Source organism: Mobula hypostoma, chromosome 2, assembly GCF_963921235.1.
Source record: "Mobula hypostoma chromosome 2, sMobHyp1.1, whole genome shotgun sequence".
NCBI classification, from domain to species: domain Eukaryota; kingdom Metazoa; phylum Chordata; class Chondrichthyes; order Myliobatiformes; family Myliobatidae; genus Mobula; species Mobula hypostoma.
The window spans coordinates 160,335,110-160,357,241 of record NC_086098.1 but is presented as its reverse complement, the minus strand read 5'-3'; the positions used below and the strand labels follow the sequence as shown (position 1 = coordinate 160,357,241).

Sequence of the window (22,132 nt, the reverse complement as noted above, 5' to 3'; positions counted from 1 at the left end):
GAGAAAGGAATATCCATAGGTTGGGAAAAGAACCTTAACACTCTTTGCAGCCAGGTTTGCAATGAAGTAGCAGGGGATATTGGATAGAGGCAGTTAGAATTTCAGAATCTGCAGCTCTTCCATGGAACATAGAAATCTACAGCACATTACAGGCCCTTTGGCCCACAATGTTGTGCCAGCCATGTAACCTACTCTAGAAACTCTCACAACACACTGGAGGAACTCAGCAGGTTGGTCAGCATCCGTGGAAACGATCAGTCAACGTTTTGGGCCGGAATCCTTCATCAGGACTGTAGAGGGAAGGGGCAAAGGCCCTATAAAGAAGGTAAGGGGAGGGTGGGAAGGAGAAGGCTGGTAGATTCCAGGTGAAAAACCAGTAAGGGGAAAGATAAAGGGGTGGGGGAGGGGAAACAGGGAGGTGATAGGCAGGAAAGGTAAAGAAGGAATAGGGGAAAGCACAATGGGTAGTAGAAGGAGGCAGAATCATGAGGGAGGTAGTAGGCAGCTCGGGGAGGGGGCAGAGTGAAATAGGGATAGGGGGAGAGGAGGGGGAGGGAATTACTGGAAGTTGGAGAATTCAATGTTCATACCAAGGGGCTGGAAACTACCTAAATGGTATATGAGGTGTTGCTCCTCCAACCTGAGTTTAGCCTCATCACGGCAGTAGAGGAGGCCATGTATGGGCATATCTGAATGGGAATGTGAAGTAGAGTTGAAGTGTGTGGCAACCGGGAGATCCTGTCTGTTGTGGCGGATGGAGCAGAGGTGCTCGACAAGCGGTCCCCAAATCTGCGTCAGGTTTCACCGATGTAGAGGAGGCCGCACGGGGAGCACCGGATGCAATAGATGACCCCAACAGACTCACAAGTGAAGTGTTGCCTCACCTGGAAGGACTGTTTGGGGCCCTGAATGGTGGCAAGAGAGGAGGTGTAGGGACAGGTGTAGCACTGACGCTTACAGGGGTAAGTGCCAGGTGGGAGATCTGTGGGGAGGGACGTGCGGGCCAGGGAGTCGCAGAGGGACCGATCCCTGTGGAAGGCAGAGAGGGGTGGAGAGGGAAAGATGTGCTTAGTGGTGGGGTCCTGTTGAAGGTGGCGGAAGTTGCGGAGGATAGTGTGCTGGATCCGGAGGTTGGTGGAGTGGTAGGTGAGGACAAGGGGAACTCTGTCCCTGTTGTGGTTGCGGGAGGATGGGGTGAGGGCTGAAGTGCGGCAAATGGAGGAGATGCGGGTGAGGGCATCATTGATGACGGCAGAAGGGAAACCATGATCCTTAAAGAAAGAGGACATTTGAGATGTCCTGGAATGGAAAGCCTCAACCTGGTAGCAGATGTGGCGGAGACAGAGGAACTGGGAATAGGGAATGGCATTTTTGCATTTAGTAGGGTGGGAAGAGGTATAGTTGAGGTAGTTATGAGAGTCAGTGGGCTTGTAGAAGATCTCAGTGGACAGTCTGTCTCCAGAGATGGAGACCGAGAGATCGAGAAAGGGGAGAGAAGTGTCCGAGATAGACCAAGTGAATTTGAGGGCTGGTTGGAAGTTTGAAGTAAAGTTGATGAAATTGATGAGCCCATCATGGGAGCAGCAAGCAGCACCAATGTAGTCGTCAATGTAGCGAAGGAAAAGTTGGGGTGCAGTACCGGAATAGGTTTGGAACATAGACTGTTCGACATAACCAGTGAAGAGGCAGGCATAGCTGGGCCCCATGCAAGTGCCCATAGCTATATCCTTCATCTGAAGAAAGTGGGAAGAGCCTAAAGAGAAGTTATTGAGTGTGAGTACCGGTTCCACCAACCGGAGGAGGGTAGTCGTGGTGGTCCAGAAAGTAGTGGAGGACTTTGAGGCCTTCTTGATGGGGAATGGAGGTGTATAAGGATAGGACACTCTAGAAACTGCCTAGAATTTCCCTACCACATAGCCCTCTATTTTTCTAAGCTCCATGTACCTATCTAAGACTCTCTTAAGAGACCTTATTGTATCCGCCTCTACCACCTTCGGTGTGGCACGTGGCCAAGTGGTTAGGGTGTTGGACTAGCGATCTGAAGGTCGTGGTTTCGAGCCTTGGCTGAGGCAGCGTGTGTGTCCTTGAGCAAGGCACTTAACCACACAATGCTCCAGTCTACCTAGCTGAGAATGGGTAGGAGCAAAATGCTGGGGGTTAACGTTGCGACAGACTGGCGTCCTATCTGGGGGGAGTCACGGACTCTCAGTCACTTCACGTCATGGAAACTGGCATAAGCACCAGCCTGGGCTCGTGACAGACTTTAACTCTTTAACTTCACTGGCAGTGCATTCCACACACTCACCACCCTCTGTGTGAAAAACTTATCTCTGACATCTCCCTTATACCTACTTCCAAGTTCATTCAACCTATTTTAATAAGCATGCTCTCCAATCCGGGCAACATTCTTGTCAGTCTCCTCTGCACTCTGTCTATAGTATCCACATCCTTCCTGTAGTGAGGTGACACAGTACTCCAAGTGGGGTCTAACTAAGGTCTCTTGGCTGGAGAAATCCAAAATTAATCACATTACTTGATTTCCTAAATGATTTTTTCCTTGTACTTCCAATTTTTTAACAGAAACTGTTAGCTTCACCCTCAACTACATCTGATGTGTTTTATAACATGTATCTCATTGACTGTCCTGAGCCAATCAACCAAATATACAGAGTCAGGTTTATTATCACTGATAAATATTGTGACAGCAGTACAGCATAATACATAAAAATTACAAGCGGAGGTCATGGGATAATAGTGAAAGGTGAAAACTTTAAGGGGAACGTGAGGGGAAATGTCTTCAGTCAGAGGATGATGAGATTATAGAACGAGAGAGGATGATGAGATTATAGTACGAGCTCCCTGCACAAGTGCATGCGAGCATGACTTCAACATTTAAGAGAAGTTTGATTAGGTATATGGAAGGGAGGGGTATGGGGGGTTATGGTCCGGGTGTGGGTCGATGGGACCAGGGAGAAGTTTGGATAGGTACATGGATGGGAGGAATATGGAGGGTTATGGGCTGGGTGTGGGTCAATGGGACCAGGGAGAAATTTGCATAGGTACATGGATGGGAGGGTATGGAGGGGTATGGTCCCGGTGCAGGTCAATGGGAGTAGACAGTCTAAATAGTTTGGCACGGTCTGGATGGCCTAAATGGCTTGTTTCTGTACTTTTTTCTATGACACTATTACTCCACTGAGTTACATACATGAATTGTGCAAAAGATGAATAATGAGGTAGTGTTCATGGACTGTTCAGAAGTTTGATGGCGAAGGAAAAGAAACTGTTCTTAAAATGTTGAGTGTGGCTTCTGTACCTCCACCCCAGTGGTAGTAATGAAAAGAGAGCAAGTGCTGGATGGTGAGATGCCATTCCCTGGAGGCAATGCCTCTTAAAGATGTCCTCAATAGCAGAAAGGGTGATGCCCATAATTGGCTGGCTGATTCTACAACCCTCAGCAGCCTCCGGGAAACTGGGTTTTCCATACCAGGCTGGTATGAAACCAATCAGAATACTCCACACCATACATCTACTGGATGTTCCAATCTGTGAAGATGATAGCAACAGACTAATTTTTAAAAATATTATAATCTGGGGACACAAGACTGTAGATGCAGGCATCTGGAGCAGCAAATAATCAGCTGGAAAAGCTCAGCAGATCAGGTAGCATCTGAGAGTAAAAAGGAATGATAAAACCATAAAATACAGGAGCAGAAATAAACCATTTGGCCCATCGAATTTGCTCCGCAATTTCATCATGGCTGATCCATTTTCCCTCTCAGCACCAATCTCCTGTCTTCTCCATGTATCCCTTCACGCTCTGACTACGCATGTGTATGGTCATGCACTTTGGTACAAGAAATGAATGGGTTGACTATTTTTGAAATAGAGAGAAAATACATAAAACGGAGTGAAAAGGGACATAAGAGTTTAAGAAATAGGAGCAGGAGTAGGCCATTTGACCTGCTGAGCCTGCTCCGCCATTCAATAAGATCACGACTGATCTTGCCATGGACTCATCTCCACCTACCTGCCTTTTTCCCGTAACCCTTACTTCCCCTACAATGCAAAAATCTATCCAACCAAAAATCTATCTCTCCCGAACCCTGAGGCTATGTCCTCTAGTTCTAGTCTCACCTACCAGTTGAAACCACTTCCTTTCCTCTATCTTATCTATCTCTTTCATAATTTTATCTGTTTCTATAAGATCTCCTCTCATTCTTCTGAATTCCAGTGAGTAAGTCCCAGGTGACTCAATCTCTCCTCATAGTCTCACCCCCTCATCTCTGGAATGAACCTGATGAAGCTTCTTTGTATCGCCTCCAAAGCCAGTATATCGTTTCTCAAGTTAAGAAACCAGAACTGCACGCAGTACTCTAGGTGTGGCCTCATCAGTACTCTGTACAGTTGCAGCATAACCTCTCTGCTCTTAAATTCAATCCCTCTAGCAATGAAGGCCAACATTTCATTTTTTCGTGATAGCCTGCTGCACCTGCAAACTAACCTTTTGTGATTCATGCACAAGCCCTCCCAACTCCCTTTGCACAGCAGCATGCTGCAATTATTTACTATTTAAATAATAATCTAATCTTGCACTATTTCCTTGTGTGGATGACCTCACAATTACCAACATTGTACTCCATCTGCCAGACCCTTACCCACTCACTTAACATTTATGTCTCTCTGCAGACTCTTTGTATGTTCTGCACACAACACACATCAAAGTTGCTGGTGAACACAACAGGCCAGGCAGCATCTCTAGGAAGAGGTACAGATACGTTTCAGGCCGAGACCCTTCGTCAGGACTAACTGAAGGAAGAGTTAGTAAGAGATTTGAAAGTGGGAGGGGGAGAGGGAGATCAAAAATGATAGGAGAAGACAGGAGGGGGAGGGATGGAGCCAAGAGCTGGACAGGTGGTTGCAAAGGGGATATGAGAGGATCATGGGAGAAAGACAAGGGGCGGGGGGAACCCAGAGGATGGGCAAGGGGTATAGTCAGAGGGACAGAGGGAGAAAAAGGAGAGTGAGAGAAAGAATGTGTGTATAAAAATAAATAACTGATGGGGTACGAGGGGGAGGTGGGGCATTAGCAGAAGTTAGAGAAGTCAATGTTCATGCCGTCAGGTTGGAGGCTACCCAGACGGAATATAAGGTGTTGATCCTCCAACCTGAGGGTGGCTTCATCTTTACAGTAAAGGAGACCGTGGATAGACATGTCAGAATGGGAATGGGATGTGGAATTAAAATGTGTGGCCACTGGGAGATCCTGCTTTCTCTGGCGGACAGAGCGTAGGTGTTCAGCAAAGCGGTCTCCCAGTCTGCGTCGGGTCTCGCCAATATATAGAAGGGCGCATCGGGAGCACCGGACGCAGTATATCACCCCAGCCAACTCACAGGTGAAGTGATGCCTCACCTGGAAGGACTGTCTGGGGCCCTGAATGGTGGTAAGGGAGGAAGTGTAAGGGCATGTGTAGCACTTGTTCCGCTTACAAGGATAGGTACCAGGAGGGAGATCAGTGGGGAGGGATGGGGGGGGGGAAACGAATGGAAAGGGAGTCACGTAGGGAGCGATCCCGGCGGAAAGCAGGGTGGGGGGAGGGAAAGATGTGTTTAGTGGTGGGAACAAGCAACATACATCAAAGTTGCTGGTGAACGCAGCAGGCCAAGCAGCATCTATAGGAAGAGGCGCAGTCGACATTTCAGGCCGAGACCCTTCGTCAGGCCAAGCAGCATCTATAGGAAGAGGCGCAGTCGACGTTTCAGGCCGAGACCCTTCGTCAGTCCTGACGAAGGGTCTCGGCCTGAAACGTCGACTGCGCCTCTTCCTATAGATGCTGCTTGGCCTGCTGCGTTCACCAGCAACTTTGATGTATGTTGCTTGAATTTCCAGCATCTGCAGAATTCCTGTTGTTTTTTTTTTAGTGGTGGGATCTCGTTGGAGGTGGCGGAAGTTACGGAGAATAATATGTTGGACCCGGAGGCTGGTGGGGTGGTAGGTGAGGACCAGGGGAACCCTATTCCTAGTAGAGCGGCGGGAGGATGGACTGAGAGCAGATGTGCGTGAAATAGGGGAGATGCATTCGAGAGCAGAGTTGATGGTGGAGGAAGGGAAGCCCCTTTCTTTAAAAAAGGAGGACATCTCCCTCGTCCTGGAATGAAAAGCCTCATCCTAAGAGCAGATGCGGCAGAGACGGAGGAATTGCGAGAAGGGGATGGCATTTTTGCAAGAGACAGGGTGAGGAGAGGAATAGTCCGGATAGCTGTGAGAGTCAGTAGGCTTATAATAGACATCAGTGGATAAGCTGTCTCCGGAGATAGAGACAGAAAGATCTAGAAAGGGGAGGGAGGTGTCGGAAATGAACCAGGTAAACTTGAGGGCAGGGTGAAAGTTGGAGGCAAAGTTAATAAAGTCAACGAGCTCAGCATGCGTGCAGGAAGCAGCGCCAATGGAGTCGTCGATATAGCGAAGGAAAAGTGGGGGACAGATACCAGAATAGATACGGAACATAGATTGTTCCACAAAGCCAACAAAAAGGCAGGCATAGCTAGGACCCATACGGGTGCCCATAGCTACACCTTTAGTTTGGAGGAAGTGGGAGGAGCCAAAGGAGAAATTATTAAGAGTAAGGACTAATTCCGCTAGACGGAGCAGAGTGGTGGTAGAGGGGAACTGATTAGGTCTGGAATCCAAAAAGAAGCGGAGAGCTTTGAGATCTTCCTGATTGGGGATGGAAGTATATAGGGACTGGATATCCAGGGTGAAAATAAAGCGGTGGGGGCCAGGGAACTTAAAATCGTCGAAAAGTTTAAGAGCGTGTGAAGTGTCACGAACATAGGTAGGAAGGGATTGAACAAGGGGGGATAAAACTGTGTCGAGGTATGCAGAAACGAGTTCGGTGGGGCAGGAGCAAGCTGGGACAATAGGTCTGCCAGGACAGGCAGGTTTGTGGATCTTGGGTAGGAGGTAGAAACGGGAAGTGCAGGGTGTGGGAACTATAAGGTTGGTAGCAGTGGACGGGAGATCCCCTGAGCCGGTGATGGTGTGGAAGACAATGGCCTGGTGCTCCTTAGTGGGGTCACGATCGAGGGGTAAATAAGAGGAGGTATCCGCGAGTTGTCGCTGTGCCTCGGCAAGGTAGAGGTCAGTACGCCAGACTACAACAGCACCCCGCCTTATCGGCGGGTTTAGTAGTAAAGTTAAGATTAGTGCAGAGGGAGTGGAGAGCAGAGTGTTCGGAAGGAGTGAGGTTGGAATGGGAACAAGATGCGGTGAAGTTGAGACGGTTGATTTCCCGTTGGCAGTTAGCAATAAAGAGATCCAAAGCAGGCAGAAAACTAGAGCAGGGTGTCCATGAAGAAGAGGAGGGTTGAAGATGGGAGAAGGGGTCATCGGTGGGGGTGGAAGAGTCCTTGCCGAAGAAGTAGGCTTGGAGACGGAGACGGCGGAAGAAGAGTTCCGCATCATGGCGAACACAGAACTCGCTGAGGTGCGAGCGAAGGGGGACAAAGGTGAGGCCCTTACTGAGGACAGAGCGTTCTGCCTCCGACAGTTGAAGGTTGGAGGGGATAGTAAATTCCGGGCACGGATGAGAGCTGGGATCAGAGGGGTGACGGGGGAGTCTAGGGGTGTCATGGAGAGGGGAGGGTTGGGGTGAGAGGAAGATGGAGTCTTTGAGTACCCAGGAGCTGACGATGGGATCTGAGGGAGATGGAATTGCAGAGTATTGGTGGGGGAAGGGGAGACGGGAGTCACAATAGCAGCACATAAAGACGGTGCTCCCGATGTGGCCTTCTTTATATTGGCGAGACCCGACGCAGACTGGGAGACCGCTTTGCTGAACACCTACGCTCTGTCCGCCAGAGAAAGCAGGATCTCCCAGTGGCCACACATTTTAATTCCACATCCCATTCCCATTCTGACATGTCTATCCATGGCCTCCTCTACTGTAAAGATGAAGCCACACTCAGGTTGGAGGAACAACACCTTATATTCCGTCTGGGTAGCCTCCAACCTGATTGCATGAACATTGACTTCTCTAACTTCCGCTAATGCTCCACCTCCCCCTCGTACCCCATCTGTTATTTATTTTTATACACACATTCTTTCTCTCACTCTCCTTTTTCTCCCTCTGACTATACCCCTTGCCCATCCTCCGGGTTCCCCCCCCCCGTCCCTTGTCTTTCTCCCTGGGCCTCCTATCCCATGATCCTCTCATATCCCCTTTGCCAATCACCTGTCCAGATCTTGGCTCCATCCCTCCCCCTCCTGTCTTCTCCTATCATTTTGGATCTCCCTCTCCCCCTCCCACTTTCAAATCTCTTACTAACTCTTCCTTCAGTTAGTCCTAACGAAGGGTCTCGGCCTGAAACGTCGACTGTACCTCTTCCTAGAGATGCTGCCTGGCCTGCTGCGTTCACCAGCAACTTTGAATTTCCAGCATCTGCAGAATTCCTGTTGTTTGTATCTTCAGCACAATTTGTTTTCCCACTCAATTTAATGTCATCAACAAATGTAGATACACTACACTTGGTCCTGTCTTCCAGATCATTAATGTATATCGTGAACAGCTGCGGACCCAGTACTGACCCCTACAGCACACCGCTCACCACCGATTGCCAACTAGAGTAATACCCATGTACCCCAACTCTCTGCTTTTAGTTAACCAATCCCCTATCCATGTTAACACATCACCCCCAAATCACCCCCAACTCTCCCCCAACTCTGTGTCTGCCTGATGGATGCATTTCTTTCCAGATGCCTGACTATTTCTTCTTTAATGATAGCTTCACGTATTTTCCCAACTACCAATGTTAAACTAACTGGCCTATAGTTACCTGCCTTTTATACATAGAACATAGAATAGTACAGCACAGTACAGACCCTTCGGCCCACATTGTTGTGCCGACCCTCAAACCTTGCCTCCCATATAAGCCCCCACCTTAGATTCCTCCATATACCTGTCTAGTAGTCTCTTAAACTTCACTAGTATATCTGCCTCCACCACTGACTCGGGCAGTGCATTCCACGCACCAACCATTCTCTGAGTAAAAAAACCTTCCTCTAATATCCCCCTTGAACTTCCCATCCCTTACCTTATAGCCATGTCCTCTTGTATTGAGCAGTGGTGCTCTGAGGAAGAGGCGCTGGCTATCCACTCTATCTATTCCTCTTATTATCTTGTACACCTATATCATGTCTCCTCTCATCCTCCTTCTCTCCAAAGAGTAAAGCCCTAGCTCCCTTAATCTCTGATCATAATGCATACTTTCTAAACCAGGCAGCATCCTGGTAAATCTCCTCTGTACCCTTTCCAATGCTTCTACATCCTTTTTTGAACAGTGGTGTGACATTCACCATCTTCCAATCTGCCAGGACCTGCCCAGAGTCCAGAGAATTTTGGTAAATTATTACTAAAGCCTCTACTACAACTTCTGCCATTTCTTTCAGTACCCTGGGATGTATTCCATCAGGACCAGGGGACTTATCAATTTTCAGGCCCACTAGTTTGCTCAGCACTTCCTCTTTAGTGACAGCTATTGTATCGAGGTCCTCACCTCCCATCGCATCCATAACATCTTTCTTTGGCAGGTTAGACATGTCCTCCACCATTTAGACCAACACAAAATAGTCATTCAAAGCCTCTGCCATTTCCTCATTACCTAATATCAATTTGCCCTTCTCATCCTCCAAGGGATATTTTGTGCTAGTTTATCTTCATAATCTATCTTCCCTTTCTTTATTGCTTGCTTAGTGGTTTTTTGATACTTTTTAAAATTTTCCCAGTCTTCCAGTTTCCCACTACTCTTGACAACAAACTTTTAGTTTGATCCCTTCTTTCATTTCCTTAGTTATCCAAGAAAGGCTCTCCACACCCTTACTGTCCTTGCTTTTAACTGGAATATACTTTTGTTGAGCACCATTTAAAATCTCTTTGAAAGTCTTCCACTGTTCCTCAACAGTCCCACCATATAGCCTGTGCTCCCAGTCTACACCAGCCAAATCCTTCCTCATCCCATTGTAGTCTCCATTGTTTAGATGGTTTTAGATTGAACAATTGCACCCTCCATTTGAATGAGAAACTCAGTCATACTGTGATCACTCTTTCCAAGAGGATCCCTAACTACAAAATTATTACTTTTACCTGTCTCATTGCACAGGACCAGATCTAAGATAACACCTTCCTAGACACTAGACACTAGACACTAGAATACTATAACACAGTACAGACCCTTCGGCCCTTGATGTTGTGCCGACCCATATATTCCTAAAAAAAGCACTAAACCCACACTACCCTGTAACCCTCTATTTTTCTTTCATCCAAGTGTCTGTCCAAGAGGCTCTTAAATACCCCTAATGTTTTAGTCTCCACCACCATCCCTGGCAAGTCATTCCAGGCACCCACAACCCTCTGTGTAAAAAACTTACCCCTGATATCTTCCCTAAACTTCCCTCCCTTAACTTTGTACATATGCCCTCTGGTGTTTGCTATTCATGCCCTGGGAAACAGGTACTGGCTATCCACCCTATCTATGCCTCTCATAATCTTGTAGACCTCTATCAAGTCCCCTCTCATCCTTCTACGCTCTGAAGAGAAAAAGTCCCATCTCTGCGAACCTTGCCTCATAAGACTTGTTTTCTAATCCAGGCAACATCCTGGTAAATCTCCTCTGCACCCTCTCCATAGCTTCCTCATCCTTCCTATAATGTGGTGACCAGAACTGAACACAATACTCTTAAGTGAGGTCTCACCAGAGATTTGTAGAGTTTCAACATGACCTCTCTACTCTTGAACTCAATCCCCCTATTAATGAAGCCTAACATCCCATAGGCCTTCTTAACTATCCTATCAACCTGTGCAGCGACCTTGAGAGATGTATGGATTTGAATCCCAAGGTCCCTCTGTTCATCCACACTCATAAGTAAAAGACCATTAACCCTGTACTCAGCCTTCTGGTTTGTCCTTCCAAAATGCATCACCTCACACTTATCTTGATTGAACTCCATCTGCCACTTTTCTGTTCAACTCTGCTTTCTGTCTATATCCTCTTGTAACCTTCGACAACCTACAGCTCCATCCACAAGTCCCCCAATCCTCATGTCATCCACAAACTTACTCACCCATCCTTCTGCCTCTTCATCCAGGTCATTTATAGAAATTACAAATAGCAAGGGTCCCAGGACAGATCCTTGTGGAGCATCACTCACAGCACGCTGGAGCAACTCAGCAGGTCAGGTAGCATCAGTGGAAACAATGAGTCAACGTTTCGGGCGGAACCCTTCGTCAGGACTGAAGAAATAAGGAAGGGGAAGCATTTGAAGAATGCTTGTAGTTTCAGTTGAAAAACCAGTAATTTGAAAGACAAAGGGGTGGGGGAGGGGAAGCAGGGACGTCATAGGCAGGAAAACAATGGGTAGTAGAAGAAGGAGGCGGAACCATGAGGGAGGTGATAGGTAGCTGGGAGAGGGGGCAGAGTGAAATAGGGATAGAGGAAGGGAGGGGGATGGAATTACCGGAAGTTGGAGAATTCTATGTTCATACCAAGGGGCTGGAGACTACCTGGAAGGTATATGAGGTGTTGCTCCTCCAACCTGAGTTTAGCCTCATCATGGCAGTAGGGGAGGCCATGTATGGACATATCTGAATGGGAATGTGAAGCAGAGTTGAAGTGGGTGGCAACCGGGAGATGTGGAGGTGCTCGACGAAGCGGTCCCCCAATCTGCGTCGGGTTTCACCGATGTAGAGGAGGCCGCACCGGGAGCACTGGATGCAATAGATGACCCCAACAGACTCACAAGTGAAGTGTTGCCTCACCTGGAAGGACTGTTTGGGGCCCTGAATGGTGGCAAGAGAGGAGGTGTAGCACTTATGCTTACAGGGGTAAGTGCTGGGTGGGAGATCCGTGGGGATGGACGTGCGGATAAGGGAGTCACGGAGGGACCGATCCCTGTGGAAAGCAGAGAGGGGTGGAGAGGGAAAGATGTGCTTAGTTGTGGGGTCCTGTTGAAGGTGGCGGAAGTTGCGGAGGATAATATGCTGGATCCGGAGGCTGGTGGAGTGGTAGGTGAGGACAAAGGGAACTCTGTCCCTGTTGTTGTTGCGGGAGGATGGGGTGAGGGCCGAAGTGTGGGAAATGGAGGAGATGCGGGTGAGGGCATCATTGATGACGGTAGAAGGGAAACCATGATCCTTAAAGAAAGAGGACATTTGAGATGTCCTGGAACGGAAAGCCTCATCTTGGGAGCAGACGCGGCGGAGGCGGAGGAACTGGGAATAGAGAATGGCATTTTTAATGGCTTTCCTTTCCAGTTCAGATGCAGCCCGTCCTTTTTGTTCAGGTCAGACCTTCCCCAGAAGAGATCCCAATGATCCAGAAATCTGAACCCCTGACCTTGCACCAACTCTTCAGCCATGCATTCATCTGCCATAGCTTTCTGTTCCTACCCTCTCTGTCTCGTGGCATAGGCAGCAATCCCGAGATTACCACCCTTGAGGTCCTGCTTTTTAACTTCTTTCCTAACTCCCTATATTCCTTCCCTTGTGGATTCAGTAACATGCTGTTCAAGAAAGCCATCATGAATGCATTCTATGAAGTGCCCCTCAAGACTGCCTTGGCCAACTTGATTCACATAGTCTATGTGCAGTTTAAAATCCCCCATGATAACTGCTGTCCCATTCTTACATGCCTCAGATATTTCTCTGTTTATTGCCTGTGCCACTGTAAAGTTATTATTCAGTGGCCCATAGACAAAACCCACCAGTGATTTTTTTTCCCTTTACCCTTCCTAATCTCTACTCAGGTGGATTCAACATTCTGCTGCTTAGATCTTGTATCGTCTCTCACTATCGCCTGATTTTATCTTTAATTAAGAGCGCTACCTTCCTTCCCTTACCTTCCTGCCTATCCTTCTGTATTACCTGATATCCTTGGATATTTAATTCCCAATCCTGTCCACCCTGCAACCATGTCTCTCTAATGGCCACTAAATCATCCTTCTTTGTACTGATTTGTGCCACAAGTTCACTGACCTTGTTTCGAATACTATGGGCATTCAGATAAAGTGCCCTTACACTCATTGTGCTTTTAAAATCTTGTAGTCTTTTACTCTTTTGCACTTGACTTCACTTTACTTCACTCCACTCTTACTTTTCTCTTTTTTATCTTTTGCTTTTTCTTTATCTTTAGTCACACTTTTCTTTTTTTTACATTATCCATTCTCTTCCAATCTATTGGACCAACCCCAGTACTATTTAGTTTACAGCCCTAGTTACGCGATACGCTAGGATCCAGGTCCCATCACGGTTCAGGTGGAGCCCGTCCCAATGGTACAGCTCCCTCCTTCCCCAATACTGGTGCCGATTTCCCATGAATTCAAACTCACTTCTCCCATACCAATCCTTTAACCATGTATTTAACTCCCTAATCTTCTTGACCCTATGCCAATTTTCACGTGGCTCAAGTAGTAATGCAGAGATGACCATCTTTTTGCTTCTGCTTTTTAATTAAGTCCCTAGCTGCTCAAATTCCCTCAGCAGAACCCCTTTCCTCATTCTACCTATGTTGTTGGTACCCACATGGACCACGACAACTGGATCTTTCCCCTCCCACTGCAACTTCCTCTGCAGATCAGATAAGATGTCCCGAATTCGGGCACCAGGCAGGCAACACAGCCTTCAAGACAGTCTATCCTTGTGACAGAGGACTCTGTCTATTCCCCTGACTATACTATCCCCAATTACCACTACATTTCTCTTCTCTCCCCCTCTTGAATGGCTCCCTGAACTACAGTGCCACAATTAGGTCGCTCGTCCTTCCACCAGCCCCCACTCTCATCCACACAGGGAGCAAGAGTCTCAGACCTGCCGGACAAGCTCAAGGGCTGAGGGACCTCCAGCACTGTCTCTTGGATGCCACTACCCACCTTACTCACAGTCATACCCTCTTGTCCCTGACCACAGACCAAATTTGAGCCAGTTAATCTAATGGGTGTGACTACCTCCTGAAACAGAGAATCCAGGTAACTCTCCCCCTCCCTGATGTGCTGCAGTGTTTGAAGCTCAGATTCCATGTCATGACCTTTGAGCCTGAGTTCCTCGAGCAGCCAATACTTGCTGCAGATGTGGTCACCAGGAACCATAATGGGGTCCACCAGCTCCCACATCATGCAGCTACAGCAAATCACCTGATCCTGCATCGTCCCTACTTTATTTAATTAGTGTAATTTATTGACTTTTTATTCAACCACTACAAAAGCCTTACCTGTTACTTACCTGCTGCTTACCTGTGCCTCCTTGCCAAAGACTCTTGACCCACACTGGTCCACTCACACAATGGCCGCTCTGTTTCAATCCTGCTTCACTTTTATTTGCTCCCGTTGATGAATCGTGAATCGATTGGTCCACCACTAATGGGAGTCCTTATGCAGGATTCCCTAAAGATTAACTTGCAGGTTGAGTCGGTGGCGAGGAAGGTAAATGCAATGTTAGCATTGGAAAAGAATATAAAAGCAAGGAGATAATGTTGAAATTTTTATAAAGCACTGATAAGGCCTCAGTTGGAGCATTGTGAGCAAGTTTGGGCCCCTTATCTTAGAAAAGATGTGCTGAAACTGGAGAAGGTTCAAAGGAGGTTCATATAGATGATTCCAGGATGAATGGCTTATCATCTGAAGAGCATTTGATGGCTCTGGGGCCGTATTCAGTAGAATTCAGAAGAATGAGGGATGACCTCATTGAAACCTATCGAATGGTGAAAGGCCTTGATAGAGTGGATGTGGAGAGAATATTTTCTATGGTGGGAGAGTCTAAGACCAAAGGACACAGCCTTGGAATAGAGGGGCGTCCTTTTAGAACAGAAATGAGGAGGAATTTTCTTTAGCTAGAGATTGGTGAATCTGTGGAATTCTTTGCCACAGGCAGCTGTGGAGGCCAAATATTTATGTACATTTAAGGCATGGGGCTAAGAGGGAAAGGATTCAGCCATAGAGGTGTTGTGTATAATGTGGAGGGCTGTCAAAGGTTACAATGGGACATTGATAGGATGCAAAACTGGGGTGAGAAGTGGCAGATGGAGTTCAACCCAGATAAGTGTGAGGTGGTTCATTTTGGTAGGTCAAATATGGCAGAATATAGCATAAATGGTAAGACTCTTGGCAGTGTGGAGGATCAGAGGAATCTTGGAGTCCGAGTCCATAGGACACTCAAAGCTGCTGCGCAGGTTGACTCTGTGGTAAAGAAGGCATACGGTGTATTGGCCTTCATTAATGGTGGGATTGAGTTTAAGAGCTGAGAGGTAATATAGAACCCTGGTCAGACCCCACTTGGAGTACTGTGCTCAATTCTGGTCACCTCACTACAGGAAGGACGTGGAAACCATAGAAAGGGTGCAGAGGAGATTTACAAGGATGTTGTCTGGATTGGGGAGCATGCCTTATGAGAATAGGTTGAGTGAACTTGGCCTTTTCTCCTTGGAATGACAGAGGATGAGAGGTGACCTGATAGAGGTGTTCAAGTTAATGAGAAGCATTGATTGTGTGGATAGTCAGAGGCTTTTTCCTAGGGCTGAAATGGCTAGTATGAGAGGGCACAGTATTAAGGTGCTTGGAAGTAGGTACAGAGGAGATGTCAGGTTTTTTATGCAGAGAGTGGTGAGTGTGTGGAATGGGCTGCTGGCGGCGGTGGTGGAGGTGGAAACAATAGGGTCTTTTAAGAGACACCTGGATGGCTACATGGAGCTTAGAAAAATAGAGGGCTATGGGTAAAGCCTAGGTAGTTCTAAGGTAGGGACATGTGCGGCATAGCTTTATGGGCCGAAGGGCCTGTATTGTGCTGTAGGTTTTCTATGTTTCTATGTTTCTATGATGAAATGGTGGAGCAGACTCAATGATCTAAATGGCCTAATTCTGCTCCAATATCTTGAGGTCTTATGGTCCAATCAACCCCTGCTACCGTGCCGCCCCCATTTATGTTGGTTTTGACTTCTCTTGTCAGCCACAGCTGTGTCATCCTGCCTTTAGAATACTTTTTCCTCTGGGATGTATATGACCTGCACTTTCTGAATTGCTCCAAGAAATTCCTGCCATTGCTGGTCTCCCATCATCCCTGCCAGTGTCCTTTTCTAACCAATTTTGGTCAGCTCTCCGCTCATGCCTCTGTAATTCCCTTTATTCCACTGTAATACTGATACATCTGACTTTGGCTTCAGTGTTTCAGGTGAAAATACAGGTTTCGACAAACAACATTGACAACTTCTTTCCCCCCCACTCTACCCCACAGGTGCTGTTCAGCCTGCTGGCTTCCTCCTGCAGATCGCTACTCCAAAATTAATTTGGTTGTTCTTTGAAAAATGGAAAATTCTAGCCATCGTTTGATCTTCTGTAAAAGAAAAGGTTGGGGATGTTGTGGATAGTGTGGAGGGCTGTCAGAGGTTACAGCGGGACATCCATAGGATGCAAAAATGGGCTGAGAAGTGGCAGATGGAGTTCAACCCAGATAAGTGTGAAGTGGTTCATTTTGGTAGGTCAAATACGATGGTAGAATATAGTATTAATGGTCAGACTCTTGGCAGTGTGGAGGATCAGAGTGATCTTGGGGACCGAGTCCATATGACACTCAAAGCTGCTGTGCAGGTTGACCCTGTAGTTAAGAAGGCGTGTGGTGGGGTTCCGGTGACGTCAATGTTCAGAATGGCAGCTTAAATCAATAGCTCCTCCGGAAAAATGCATATTTTGCCCCATTAATCTATAAAATATAAGATCTTTTGAAAATATCTGAATTGATAAGGGGGCCAAGAATGGGGAGGAAGAATGGAGATTAAAAAAGCAGCACTGCAGAGCCTATGGAAGAGAGAGGTACAACGCGCGGCTCTCCTACACGTGCGCGTGGCAGCGAAGCTGACACTGGGCCTCGTGCAGGCGAAGCAGCAAATATGATAAGGATTCTGGAAGAGATAAGGGAAGTCCAAAAAGATATAAAGCAGCAACTCAATGATATAAAGTCAGAGCTCGCCAACGCCAATCAGAAAATAGCGGTGGCAGAGACTCGAATTGAGAAAGTGGAAGATCGCATGCAAAACACGGAACAGATACTAAGTAAGATGATGAAAATATTAAATCAACAAGAAAGTAAATTGCTTGACCAGAAGGGAAGATCGCGATGGAAAAATATCAGGATTTATAATGTTCCCGAGGAAGTGGAGGGATTATCGATGTTGGACTTTGTAGACAAGCTGCTGTGGGAAGCGCTGGAGATTCCTCAAACTACGGAGATTGAAATTGAAAGGGCACACCGTTCGCCTGTCCAGCGGCCTCCCGGAGACAGAGAAGGTAAACCGCGCTCAATAGTACTTAGATTCCTTTGATTCAAGAGCAAGACGGAGTTTCTACGAAGGGCCTGGGGTAAGAAGAGGGTGTTTTGGAACAGGAAGTTAATATACTGTGATCATGATTACCCCCCGGCGGTCCTACAGAAACGGAAGGAATATTCCGAAGCGAAACAAATATTAAAGCAAGAAAAGATTAAATTCCAAACCCCGTACCCTGCTAAACTGAGGGTATTTTACCAAGAAGGGATGCGACTGTACCAGACGGTGGAGGAGGCGACTACAGACATGAAGAACAGAGGACTGTCCATTAGCGTGGTCAAACCACGGGGAACTCTGGCTGAGCAGTTGTCCCAAGCTGCTTGGGAAATAGTAAGAGAACCTAGAAAGCCAGGGATGGGAACAGGTTGAGAGAAGAATTTTAGGAAGAGACTGTCAGTTCTCCGAGGGCAGCCCTCACCTCCTCCAGAAGAGCCATAAGGTTTGGCTAACTTTAAAAGTGCTGATAAACTAAACGGAAGCAGAAATAGACTGTGATATACCTATCTTGAGAAATACATGTTATAATGTGGATTTTACATTTGTATATTACTCAATTTTTAAAAAATTCATTGATTCATTCCTTTTTCCCCACCTAAATGAGAATATATACAAGGGAGGAATACACAGGGAAATCATTTCTGTGTAATGGACATAGTTTATTTTTACTTACTTTTATAGGTACTGCAGTGGGGGCCCTCAACCCACAGGTAGGAGGGGCTATCCCCCATGGCTAGACTTTTCTTTTAGCCCAACCCAGGGTCATCTAGAGACCCCAGCCTTGGAACCACACCTTTGTTAACTTTTTTTTATTATTCACTTTTCTTGGTTCTTATTTGTTCAGGGAGTAGATTGATTAAGTTATTTAGAATAAGTCCATATATTTTGGGTATATACCTCAAGAATGGTTGAAAAGAGATAAATATAATTATTTAATGAATGTACTGCTGGTGGCTGGTAAAAAGACCCTCACCAGGAAATGGTTATCTCAGGAGAACCCAACTTTAAATGTATGGATGGAAATTACAATGGACATTTACAAAATGGAGAAGATAATAACATCTGTTAATCATAAGTTGGAACAATTTTATTCACACTGGAAAAAATGGTTTAACTACATAACACCTCATAGGCCTGATTTTATTCTCACAATCAATGAATCTGTTGTAAAAAAAATCACTCCCTACTCTGTACATAGCTTTCTTCTTTCATTTGTTCTTTCTCTCCTCTTCTTTCTATAACTGTATTCCTCAGATAAATATTATGTGGAGATTTGTGACAAATATGATTATATGATATATATGTACAGTATCAGAAATACATCTTATGGAAGTGTTTGTTTGATGATGAAACTCAATAAAAAATAAATTACAAAAATAGAAGAAGGCATATGGTGCATTGGCCTTCATCAACCGTGGGACTGAGTTAAAGAGACGAGAGCAGGGGTGCAGTGCTAGCCGGAGCGCACCCGGCACGTCTTTAAGAAAAAAGCCGAACTAAACAAGCTAATTAATTAGATGCCGCCCAGGGTGATTTGAGTATCTCAGAAACTGCTGATCTCCTGGGATCTTTACGCACAACAGACTCTGGAGTTTACAAAGAATGGTGCCAAAAACAAAATAACTTCCAGCAAGTGGATTTAACAAGATGTTTTCGCTCACAGAACAGCCACTGGCTGGATGTTTTTGGCACCATTCTTTGTAAACTCCAGAGTCTGTTGTGCATAAAAATCCCAGGAGATCAGCAGTTTCTGAGATACTCAAATCGCCCTGGGTGGAACCTAATTGATTAGCTTGTTTAGTTTGGCTTTTTTCTTAAAGATGTGCTGGGTGTGCTCTGGCTAGCACTGCACCCCTGGATAAGAGGTACTATTACAGCTATATAGGACCCTGGTCAGACCCCACTTGGAGTACTGTGCTCAGTTCTGATCACCTCACTACAGGAAGGATGTAGAAATTTAAAAAAGGATGCAGAAGAGATTTATAAGGATGTTGCCTGGATTGGAGAGCATGCCTTATGAGAATAGGTTGAGTGAACACGGCCTTTTCTCCTTGGAGCACTGGAGGATGAGAGGTAACCTGATAGAGGTGTATAAGATGATGAGAGGCATTGATCGTATGGATAGTCAGAGACTATTTTCCCATGGCTGAAATGGCTGGCACGAGAGGGCAAAGTTTTAAGGTGCTTGGAAGTAGGTACAGAGGAGATGTCAGGGTATGTTTTTTACGCAGAGTGGTGAGTGCATGGAATGGTCTGCTGGCGATGGTGGTGGAGGCGGATACAGTAAGGTCTTTTAAGAAACTCCTGGATAGTTGCATGGAGCTTAGTAAAATAGAGGGCTATGGGTAATTCTAGGTAATTTCCGAAGTAGGTACATTTTTGGCACAACATTGTGGGCTGAAGGGCTTGTATTGTGCTGTAGGGTTTCTATGTTTCTAATAATTTAAAAACAATTAATCCTATTTTTTGTTTTTTCCTATATACAGGAAGATGGGTTTGACAAATTGCTTCACATGGCGAGGAAACCAAAGACTGAACAAGAGAATTTTCTCTGTGAAGTCTTGAATGAGTTTGTTGCAGGCTGCAGGTTTGATTTGTTTTATCACATATAGAACAGATGTTTTGAAAAAAAGTTCTTTGCCATTGTATTTCTAACTATAGATAATCCAAGGTTTACCAAGATCAAGATTGTTGAATGTCATGTTCAGTACACAAGTGTAAAGGAGAACAAGGTAATTGTTGCTCTGGATTTGATGCAGCCCAAAAGAAAACAGCATAAGACTGTAAGACATACAAGCACATTAGGCTATTGAGTCCAAACATTAAATATATGAGATAGCTTATGTAAGAAATGTTAAAGAACTCTGCTATGCTCTTTTAAATTGAGCAGAAATGCTTAAACATCATTACCAGCCACCAATTTTCCAACTAATATTTGTAGGCCAACTTTCTCCTGAGGAAAAGCTTAAGCATATAGACATTAAGGAAAAGGATGTGCTGGAGCTTTTGGAAAGCATCAAGGTGGATAAGTCTCTGGGATCGGTTGAGATGTACCCCAGGCTACTGTGGGAAGTGAGGAAGTGCTGAGCCTATGGCAATGGTCTTTGAATCATCAATGGGGACAGGAGAAGTTCCAGAGGATTGGCGGGTTGCAGATGTTGTTCCCTTATTCAAGAAAGGGAGTAGAGATAGCCCAGGAAATTATAGACCAATGAGTCTTACTTCAATGATTGGTAGGTTGATAGAAAAGATCCTGAGAGGCAGGATTTATGAACATTTGGAGAGGCACAATATGATTAGGAATCGTCAGCATGGCTTTGTCAAAGGCAGGTCATGCCTGATGAGCCTGATTGAATTTTTTAAGAGTGTGACTAAACACATTGATGAAGGTAGAGCAGTAGATGTAGCGTATATGGATTTCAGCAAGGCATTCGACAAGGTACCCCATGCAAGGCTTATTGAGAAAGTAAGGCGGCATGGGACATTGCTTTGTGGATCCAGAATTGGCTTGCTTACAGAAGGCAGTGGTTGTAGACAGGTCATATTTTGCATGGAGGTCGGTGACCAGTGGTGTGCCTCAGGAATCTGTTCTGGGACCCCCTATTCTTCATGATTTTTATAAATGACCTGGGTGAGGAAGTGGAGGGAAGGGTTAGTAAATTTGCTTATGACACAAAGGTTGGGGGTGTTGTGGATAGTGTGGAGGGCTGTCAAAGGTTACAGCAGGACTTTGATAGGATGCAAAACTGGGCTGAGAGGTGGAAAATGGAGTTCAACCCAGATAAGTGTGAGGTGGTTTATTTTGGTAGGTCAAATATTATTGCAGAATGTAGTATTCATGGTCAGACTCTTGACAGTGTGGAGGATCAGAGGGATCTGGGGGTCTGAGTCTATAGGACACACAAAGCTGCTGTGCAGGTTGACTCTGTGGTTAAGAAGGCATATGATGCCTTGGCCTTCATCAACCATGAGATTGAGTTTAAGAACCGAGAGGTAATGTTGCAGCTATATAAGACCCTGGTCAGACCCCACTTAGAGTACCGTGCTCAGTTCTGGTCACCTCACTACAGGAAGGATGTGAAAACTATAGAAAGGGTGCACAGGAGATTTACAAGGATGTTGCCTGGATTGGGGAGCATGCCTTATGGGAATAGGTTGAGTGAACCCAGCCTTTTCTCCTTGGAGCGGTGGAGGATGACCTGATAGAGGTGTATAAGATGATAAGAGGCATTGATCGTGTGGCTAGTCAGATGCTTTTTCCCAGGGCTGAAATGGCTAACATGGGAGGACACAGTTTTAAAGTGCTTGAAAGTAGGTACAGAGGAAATGTCAGTGGTAAGATTCTTACACAGAATGGTGAGTGCGTGGAATGGGCTGCCGGCGATGGTGGTGGAGGCAGATACAATACGGGCTTTTAAGAGTCTCCTGGATGGGTACATGGAGCTTAGAAAACTAGAGGGCTATGGGTAACCCTAAGTAATTTCTAAACTAAGTACTTGATTGGAACGGCATTGTGGGTCAAAGGGCCTTTATTGTGCTGCAGATTTGCTATGTTTCTCTGTTTCTATGTTTAAAAAGGGCGGGACATAGTCAGTGAATGATACTGCCTTAGGGGTGTGTTTAGGAAGAAAGAGACCTTGGTATATAAGTGTAACATGCTGTAAGGTTTCACTGCTAAGGTTAATGTAATGGCTTCTATGTAATGTTCCACTGTTAAAGTAATGGTTTCTCTGTAGCAGCACTGTTTGGGTTACGACTTAGGGGCTAGCCAATA

At 46.0% G+C, this 22,132-nt stretch overlaps 1 protein-coding gene across 5 annotated transcripts in view; it reads left to right on the top strand.

The window, feature by feature from the left end:
• fer1l4 (fer-1 like family member 4) overlaps positions 1-22,132 on the top strand; it is a 407,998-nt gene that overhangs the window by 159,593 nt on the left and 226,273 nt on the right. For all 5 annotated transcript variants that reach the window (XM_063040941.1, XM_063040940.1, XM_063040943.1 and 2 more), the window contains exon 19: positions 19,845-19,945. In XM_063040941.1, the coding sequence (XP_062897011.1) occupies positions 19,845-19,945 (101 nt within the window). The remainder of the gene's footprint in view (positions 1-19,844; positions 19,946-22,132) is intronic.